General features: G+C 44.8%; 1 protein-coding gene across 2 annotated transcripts in view; it reads left to right on the top strand.

The window, feature by feature from the left end:
• The first annotated feature begins 4509 nt into the window (after nucleotides 1–4509).
• Nucleotides 4510–9489, top strand: part of NPHS2 (nephrosis 2, idiopathic, steroid-resistant (podocin)) — a 14618-nt gene continuing 9638 nt past the window's right edge. For both annotated transcript variants that reach the window (XM_012728975.1, XM_004688527.1), the window contains exons 1-2: nucleotides 4510–4799; nucleotides 8394–8497. In XM_012728975.1, the coding sequence (XP_012584429.1) occupies nucleotides 4526–4799; nucleotides 8394–8497 (378 nt within the window). In that variant the 5' untranslated portion in view covers nucleotides 4510–4525. The remainder of the gene's footprint in view (nucleotides 4800–8393; nucleotides 8498–9489) is intronic.

Raw genomic sequence — 9489 nt, 5'->3', positions numbered from 1 at the left:
ACTATAATAGGAAAAGCTTGGCAGACTTCTCTAAAATATCTAGCTCTTTAAGCTTTCTCTCTCTTCCAACCCTATCCACAGCATAGTAGCAAAATGAGTAAGGGATCAAAAGAGATCCCTCAGAGCTTGGCTGGGCCTGGCGACTGGCACACTGACCTCAGCTCCACTCTGCAAGCCAAGGAGAGGATCCTCCTGCAGCAGCTGAAAGGGGATGATTAAGAGGCAGCACAAGTCTTATGAATCTTGTCCTAGCATTATGTTTTCTGAAGACAATGAATGATGAACGAAAAGACGGATGAGCTATGATACTCCTCTAAAACCCCTCCTATCCTTTCCTGCCTTCTTTTCTTCCTCTATTCTCTTTCCTGTCTCCAAATCCATTTCTCTGACTCTCTGATGATTCAAACTCTCTTTTTCCTCCAAAGACAACCTGAAAATGTCCTCCACATTGGCTCTGGAGCAACCTGAAGTCTGTCTCCCTTGCTAATATGACCAGGCAGGTTTCAGCTGACACCAGCTGTTTTTACCTGGATTATTTGATGGCTTTGTGTTTTGTTCCAATGATTGTTAGCTCTTTCGGTTCATTGGTATTGGAAATAAATCACATCGAACCTCTTTTGTACTAAAAAAAAGAGAGAGAGAGAGAGATCCCTGAGGATCACACAAGCCACCAGAAGTAGGAAATGTATCTTTGGTGATGAGGACTGAGATACAAAACTGAAGTGCAACAGAGTCCAAAATGCACCAATCACTTTCCATGTGCTATCTTTTCTTTCAGTAGTATCTATAAATACCTCCCAGTGCAATCAAAGGATGCATCTTTATTTGGGGAAGAAGAATACCTTAAAATCAAGGAAGGACCTAGTGGGCAGTAGGATGAAGCTTGGGGTAAAGGAAATTGTGGATGGTTGGCTTTGTATTGTTAAAAGCAGGCATGCACCTAAATAAAATGAGCCCAGGATCTGGCCACCAACCCAACTCTTTTAAGTCCTAAAGAAGAGAGAGAAGAGAGCCCTCAAAGCCTACAAAGCATCTGAACTTACTGGCCAGGGTTGAGGACCACTTAGATTAGGGTTCTAACCCCCCAGTCAGTAATAGAGCACAGTGGTTGGAGAATCTGTTCTCTTGAGGATTCAGCAGAGGAGACTGCAGTCATAGTCAGCAGCTGTGAAAGAGAGGAGCTTGGTCACAGAAGTACCATCTGTCCTGAACTTGTTGAAAACAAACAACTTTAATTACTTTTCCCCTTCTAGATAAGCCCTTCCCACAGACGTCAGTCTTTTCAGTTCCAACGAGGAGTGAAAAATTAAAAGTTTTAAAAAGTGTACATACAATATTTTTAACAAAGGGGTGACCATCACTTCCAATTAAGAAGGAATCTAAAAGAAAACAGCCACATCATCGTACAGGGAGACAAGGCAGCCAGCTAGTTCCTCAAGCTGCTGTCTCAGCACTCCCCAACTCCACACCGCACAGGCTGCGCTGACCTTTCCACCGTGCAATGTCAACTACTTCCTCAGATATTGTCATCATTCATAATCCCAACAAGCAGGTGCTTGCATTACTGTCATATGTGGAGCAAGAAAACAAAGTCACAATTGCATAACTTATCTGTGGTCCCACAGCAAAGGAGGTTAAGAGCAGGTTCCTGCCATGGGCTCCAACTCCACAAGAGTCTATTCTCATCAGTTTTTCTCTTATACATGTCCTTCTATCTCAGTGGGAGACTGAGTATAGTTTGACAGTATCATTTGGACAGAAATCCTAGTGATCCTTTGAATAAAAGGAAAAGAGAATTTTGGTTTAAAAGTCAATGGTTAGGGCCCTCCCTGGTGGCGCAGCTGGTGAAAGCACAGCACTAAGAAGCTTAAGCCACTTCCACATGAGTTCGATCCCTGCCTGCCCTGGAGGTGACCACATGGCGCCGCAGACCTCTCCTGACCCGCCCGCTGCTCTCCTCAGCAGTGTACTTCGTCGATCTGCCTGTTCTGCTCCCCTCTCTGTCTCTGGTGAATCCTCTCACCCTCCACATCTCTGGCCTGTACCCCAGTTCCATATTAATAAATAAATAAATCTTTAAAAAAAAAAAGGTCTATGGTTATGGCCCTCCCTGGTGGCACAATGGGTTAGGACGCAGCACTGTAAGCTGGCCACAGCCACTTCAGTGCAAGTTCAATCCCCGGCAGGGAGGGGACCCACATGGCTGGCAGACCTCTCCTGCCTCCCCTGCTGCTCCCCTCAGCAGTGTACTTCATCAGTCAGCCTGTTATGGCCCCCACTCTGTCTCTGGTGAATCCTCATGGCCCCCACACTGCTGGTCTGTACCCCAGTTCTGTATGATAAATCAATAAATCTTTAAAAAAATAAAATCTGTGGTTAGGACTTTGGTCAAATTAGTTAATCACAGAATCAAAGACTGAGAAAAAAATAAGTGAAAATTTGATGCTTTCTAAACAAGGAAATCTTTATAGATCATAGAAAACATAGCTATGTTTAATAGCAAACATTAATGAGTAAATAGTGAATAATGATAACTTTCTCTCCATAAACTAAAACACAGCTTCAGAATTTTTCTCAGTGGAGTACTTTATTCAAGAATTATTAATGGTATTAGAGAGGGAAACATTTGACTTCTCTTTTGTAATACATGCAATAACAGGTTTGGAGAGTTTTAAAAAATGGTTACTTAAATTACTTTAATAGTAACCTTTTAATTTATTCCCAATACTCTATCTTGGAATATAAGAAAGAAAGTAATAGAATGTTTTTTCCAAACCCATGTGAGTTTCTGAGACCCTCATTTTTTTTTTAATTTATTTATTTATTAGTACAGAACTGGGGTACAGGTTAGAGATGCGGAGTGTGAGAGGATTCACCAGAGACAGAGTGGGGAGCAGAACAGGCAGATCCACGAAGTACACTGCTGAGGGGAGCAGCGGGCAGGTCAGGAGAGGTCTGCCACGCCATGTGGTCACCTCCGGGGCAGGCGGGGATCGAACTCATGCGGAAGCGGCTTTAGATTCTCAGTGCTGTGCTTTAACCCGCTGCGCCACCAGGGAGGGCCCAGACCCTCATTTTTTTTTTTTTTTAAGATTTATTTAATTTATTTGTACATACAGAACTGGGGTACAGGCCAGAGGTGCAGGGGCGGCGAGAGGCCTCACCAGAGACAGAATGGGGAGCAGAACAGGCAGGTCGACGAAGCACACTGCTGAGGGAAGCAGCGGGTGGGTCAGGAGAGGTCTGCCACGCCATGTGGTCACCTCCCGGGCAGGCGGGAATCGAACTCATGCGGAAGTGGTTTCCGCTTCTTAGTGCAGTGCTTTAACCCGCTGCGCCACCGGGGAGGGCCGACCCTCATTTTTTAATAGGACCTTTGAGAGGAAAAAAAGCAATCATGGTCTGAACTCAAAAAATAATGAAAAATAAAAAGTAAGTGAACACTATTTCTATCAGTATGTGAGTTGAGCTATTATATTTGAATTAAATAAAAAATCTTGATTTGGAAGGATTGCCTAGACAATCCTGTAACAGGAAGTAAAAGAGAAATAAATCTATTCAATTTTTCAAGCTCCTCATAAGAGAATGGGGGACAGCCCTCCCCCAGTTTGCTGTGAGAGGTAGTCACACACTTGAACCCTGAAATAACAAAATTGCTTACATCAAAGTATGGGAACAGATCTAGACAAAGACAAAAGTATCCCTTTTCTAAAATGAAGCTTAACCAGATTTGTTCCCTTCTATGATTCTTTCAGAAGTCTTAAATATTAAAAAAAATATATTAATTTAAAAAAGTAAATACAGTAATAGGAGGTTTTCTAAAAGAGTTTCCCTTTTTCCTCTTTTAAAATGTAAATTCTCGCATGGGTAGTCTTGCAATAGCATTAACAGTATAAAGCATTAGCAGAAAGAGTAGGACCAGCATATGAAATAAATTAGAGGGAGAAAGGAACGACCCCCTGGGGGAGACTCCAAGTCGGTAAAAGCGAAGAGACTTGGAGAGAAAGCTTCTAAGTGTACCTTGTAAGTCATCCTAATTTAATGGCCTTTTGGTGCCCACTTAAATTCGAACATTACACGAGGACAACACGTCTATTTCCTGAGAATTTTACCACTTATCAAACAAAACACCCTATCACCCCTTCGGCGATTCGTGGGCTTCCCGGCCTATACTACTGGAGGCCGCTGAAGCTTCCCCACAGCTCAGTTCTTCGTCCACAGAAACACACTTTTATACCCCGTAAACGGACACACCCGCCTCTCCATAAACTTCGCGCCCAGTTCCTTGGGTGAGGTGGGAGCCCCATCCAAGGCTGGCAAACAGTCATTGGGTTCCACCTGGAGAGCTGCGCCCGCCCAGCCGCCTGGCTTTTGGGGCCCCCGCCCCCGCCCACGTCCTCGGAGTCCCCCAGAGTCCCGCCCCTCGCCGCGCCCGCCCAGGGTCTTTAAGTTTCCCGGGGTGGCGCCCAGCAGCCCCGCGGGCCACACTGCAGGCACCTAGCTGCCGGACCCGGCCGATCCGAGGATGGAGAGAAGGCCGCGGAGTCCCTCCAGGGAGCCCCACCGGAGAGGAGGGGGGTCCCCTCCCAAGGAGAGCAAGAGGACGAAGGCCGAGAGAGCTGGCCGAGGCCGCGGGCGCCGCGATGCGAGCCGTGACCCGCCAGCCTCAGCGCGTGCGGGGAGCCCAGTGGAGCCCCGAGCTGCGGCCGCCACCGTGGTGGACGTGGATGAGGTGCGGTGCTCCGCAGAGGAGGGCACCGAGGTGGTGGCGCTGCTGGAGAGCGAGCGGCCAGAGGAAGGTACAGTGGGCAGGTGGGGGGACCCGAGCCGGAGAGGCCTTTTCTAGGGTGTTGAAGGGAGATCAGAGGAGGTGGAGTCATGCGCTCCAGAGGCACAGGAGTCAGAGCAGCCTGCTGGACCTGCGCAGGTTTCCTGGCAATGAGAGGCACCTAGTTAGTATCCACCAAGCAGTGAAATAGTATCCAAGCAGTGAAAAAGTACAAACAGCAGCTGTGGGTAGGAGGTGGGAACGTGGGCCAGGTTGGGACCACTCATCACTGTAGGGACCAGGTGGTTGGGTTTTGTAAACTTAAGGGGATAATCCAGCACCTTCCATGGGTCTGTAGCTGCTGCACCTTTCTTTATCCAGACCCCTCCGCCTTACCTGAAAGCACCTTAAACTTTCTTTGGAATGATCATTCTTTCTAAAAACTAGAGGCAGCACAGCCAAGGGGTGGGGGGGAGTGGAGGGGGGGGTGGAAGCAAGACCTGAGTTTAAATCTCGGCTCAGCTTCCTTGCTGGCATGCCACCTCTGACAGGACCATCCATCAAACCAGGATAAGGACAGTGTCTGCTTCAGAGGGTAGCTGGGATAATCAAAGAAGAAAAGCATCCAAAGTTCTTTGTCCAGTCTGGAGCAAAGAACATACTCAGTGAGAGAAACCTTGCAGGCTAAAGAACGAGGAAAGGTGGACTAAGGAAAGGAATCTGGATTCTGCAAGTACAGCAACTCTTAGGAACAAAACTGTATTTGCTTTCAAACCTTTTTATAATGGACGGAAGAACAAATGTGTTACTCCATAAGTATGGGATGATGGAGGCTTAAAAGAAAATTAATAAGGGAGAGTGAGTTATTCCAATTTCTGCTGGCTATGAAATGTTAACATTTCCTGGGTTTAAGCAACAGGTATAGCTTGTCTCATTGAAAGCTATGATTTGAAAGATTGCTACAGTTGGGACGTAGATACTATGAAGTTAAAATGCTAATATTCTGCCCTATGGATGCCTTTTCATCAGTCATATACTTTTAGTCATATAAGTTTGTTGGGTTCAATTCCAAATAATGCTCAAGTCAGAAGTCCCATAAGGATTTGTGCCTTGGGCCACCTCAGTGAGGCTGGGGAGAGCAAGGACCAGCATCTGCTATGTTCCAGGCACACACTAGGTGTTCTCTTGAATATTATCCCCTTATCAGAGATAAAGAAAATGCTCAGAACTGAGTAGCTTGCCCAAGACCTACATCTGGGAGAAGTCAGAATTCCAGAGTCAACCAGTCTGCCTGGAAAGTCCAGACTTGCTTGGCCCTGCTGCCCCTGAGTCCTGGTCATGGTCCCAGCACCACCACCAACTAGCTGTGACCTTGGGCAAGTAGTTTCCTCACTGTGTGAACCTGTGTGAACCTCACTCAGTCTCTCCAGTTTTAAATTAAGTCCAAGACCCCAAACAGCAGGTGGCAAGTTCTATTAAAGACAAGGCAACCATGCTGAAATCCTCTTCTGGAGGTTTCTGCTATTCCCCACAGGGAAACTTAGGTGCAAGAGGTGACAAAGTCACCTCCTCCTCACTCAGCACCACACCCCAGCCCAGGCCACTCAAGACTTGGGAGGAACAGACAGGAGTTTCACTTCACCAAATGTTGGAAAGTCTCAGATGATGCCATAGTCAAATGCGCTGCTTGTTTTAACGTTTAATGTTTTACTAATCATGTAAAGCAAACAAATTGGATATTCAAGGAACTCATTCCAAGAGAATTCTATGAGTAAAACTTCATGTTAGATTTTAGGTGATAGATACTCATTTTTTGCTCATATCTCCAACTATTACATGAAGGAATTTTGAGACTTTTCCTTACATAAAAAAATGCGATTTCATCACAAATTAAAAAATTTATTTTTTGGGCCCGCCCTGGTTGTGCAGCGGGTTAAAGCACAGCACTAAGAAGCTTAAGCCACTTCCGCATGAGTTCGATCCCCGCCTGCCCCGGAGGAGATCCGCATGGCGTGGCAGACCTCTCCCGACCCACCCGCTGCTCCCCTCAGCAGTGTACTTCGTCGATCTGCCTGTTCTGTTCTCCACTCTGTCTCTGGTGAAACCTCTCACCCTCCGCATCTCTGGCCTATACCCCAGTTCTGTATGAATAAATAAATAAATCTTTTTAAAAATTTTTTTAAAAATTTATTTTTACTTGCTATAGTTACTGCTAGAAAATGAACTGTATCTATGAACTAATTAAATAAGGCACAAACACTTTTCCTGCCCTCAAGGAAGAATATTGTAAAAATATTGATAGAACAGTATTTCCCAAAGTAATTGAAAACATTGGGAAATATTAGATTAAAAAAAGACAAGACTTTTCTGCAGGGATTCTCCAAACTTCCAATATGCCAAAGGACATTGAGGCGTTTACTTTGTGGACCCCGTTATGGGACTGTGTTCCGTGGGATACACTTTGGGAACTGCTATATGATGATATTCAGAGCTGATGCTAGTTTTGCATATCCACACTTTTCAAATGACATACATATCAATTTGGTGAACCTTTCTGGTTGCTTTTCAGCCATGGGAGTCAAATTTTTAGGACTAATTAGTTGTCCTCCTCTGTTCCATCCCATGAAATTAGGCTTTTCACCATTTCTGATCTTTAATCACCATTAGACCACTATTGGATTTTTTTTTATATAACTGGAAAATTGTAAATTCATGAGACTTTTAAATCTGATAAATAGTATCCCTTTGTCCAGTTTCCTGTTACCTGGATACTAAAACTGTTGAGATGCCCACATAATTTCCATTTAAATAATTTTCACTGTCCACTTCTGCTTTTTTTCTATATTCAACAAATATTTATTGAGCACTTATAATGGCACTGTGCCAAGCCCCAAGTACCATGTAAATCAAGCAGCTTATGTTCTTGAGGTCAGCTTTCCCTGATACCATTTCATTTATCACCCAAGTAAACTAGGGTTTTGCATTCTAGTCCTCATCACTTTATTACAGACACTAATGGACAAATATTACCCCATAAGATGATTTTTCAAGGACTGCCTAGGAATCCACACCTTAATGCAAAGGGGCTCTAATGGAGGAATTTCTCACATGTGGGTAAGTAGGAGAAGGAGAAATAATTTTAGGGAAGACTAGTCTTCAAATAACAACTTATACATGAAAAGTACAGCTCAGTGCTTTTTATATACCTATATCATCTCATCCTATGTCAGTGATGGGAGAAACATTTCATGGGATCACTATTATGATAGGTCTGAATGGTTTTTATGAGATAGTATCCCATCATACAGATGGGATCAAAGTGGTCATATGGCTGGCTTAATATCCTTTGACAGAGAAGGTTGAGCCAAAACTTGTAAACCAGACTTTCCGCTCAGATTCTGGGCTATTCCAGTGTACCCCACAATTGCCTTTCTAGGAGGCTCACACCCCACCACACAGAGAATGCCTGGTGCTGTGAACTGACCACCCTGATACCTAGCTCTTCCTAACCTTCCTAGCAAAGTTTACCTATCACTCTGACCATGGTAACAGGGCCTATACTAACAAGCGCTGGTCAGCAAACGTGGTGAAGTTCCATTATAATAATAATTTTTTTTTTTTTTAGGTACCAAATCCTCTGGCTTAGGGGTCTGCGAGTGGCTCCTTGTCCTCATATCTCTGCTCTTTATCGTCGTGACCTTCCCTTTTTCTATCTGGTTCTGCATCAAGGTGAGAGCCCATGAGGCCCAGTTAGAGATTTCTTGGTGCCTCTCACTGGCCGCACAGGCCCCCTCTCACATTCCTCTATGTTGGTATGTGTCAGCTGCTCTGTGTGGAGCACCCTCACCCCACTCACCTCCTTGAGGAGCATTTACTCCTATAACACTTTGCTCAAATCTAAGTGTGAAGCTTTTCTGACTCCACACAAACTGTCATTCCCTTTCCGGGCTCTTATACCACACGGGGTTAGCATCCTTTCTAGCACTTACACAGGTATAGTATTTATTGATATCTAAAACATGACTGAGAATGCCTTCAGGATACAGGTTGTGTCAAATGTATGTGCACTTGATAACAAAGAGACATGTAGACTCTGATGTCTGTTCCTCAATTCCTGGGAACTTCTCAGGAACTTCCATAGACCAGAACTGTCAGCCATCTTTGGGGCACAGTTCAGGTCTGATAATTAGGAAGGGGGACAATTCTCAAGAACACATGCCTGTCACTGAAGTAAATGAAGACCTGTGTCAGCTAGGAAAGCAAAGAACAAGATAAAATTAGAAGTGCAAGAGATTTATTGGGAGGTAGTATTATGCAAGGGGGAAAACAAATGGTAACTATGCTGTAGACAATAGTGACCTGTGCTGTGAGAAGTGGAAGGAAGAATTGAACAGAAAGAGCCTCAGACTGTCATACAACTCCCAGAGTCTTGACCTGCCTCAAGGGGACTCCAGAGCAAAGTTTGGATACTAAAGGAGTCTCAAAATGAGCGAAAGTGGCCAAACCCCAGGCCCCCTGCCATTCTTAGTCTTTGATGGAGCTGCTAGGGATGAGAGAGCCCTTGGCTGGGCCACCATGGATGCTGCCGGGGCTGTTGCTGGCTGTCCTCCTCATGCAGGTTATTCTCCGTTATGAAAGAATGTTAGATTTTTGTCAGATGATTTTTCTGCACCTATGAGGTGATTGTGTCTTATTTGCCTTTTATTCCATTGATACTGGTT

This window comes from Condylura cristata, unplaced genomic scaffold, assembly GCF_000260355.1.
Source record: "Condylura cristata isolate star-nosed mole 26May11 unplaced genomic scaffold, ConCri1.0 scaffold00024, whole genome shotgun sequence".
NCBI lineage: Eukaryota > Metazoa > Chordata > Mammalia > Eulipotyphla > Talpidae > Condylura > Condylura cristata.
The sequence above is the reverse complement of the archived record's forward strand: the minus strand, read 5'-3'. Positions and strand labels throughout refer to the sequence as shown.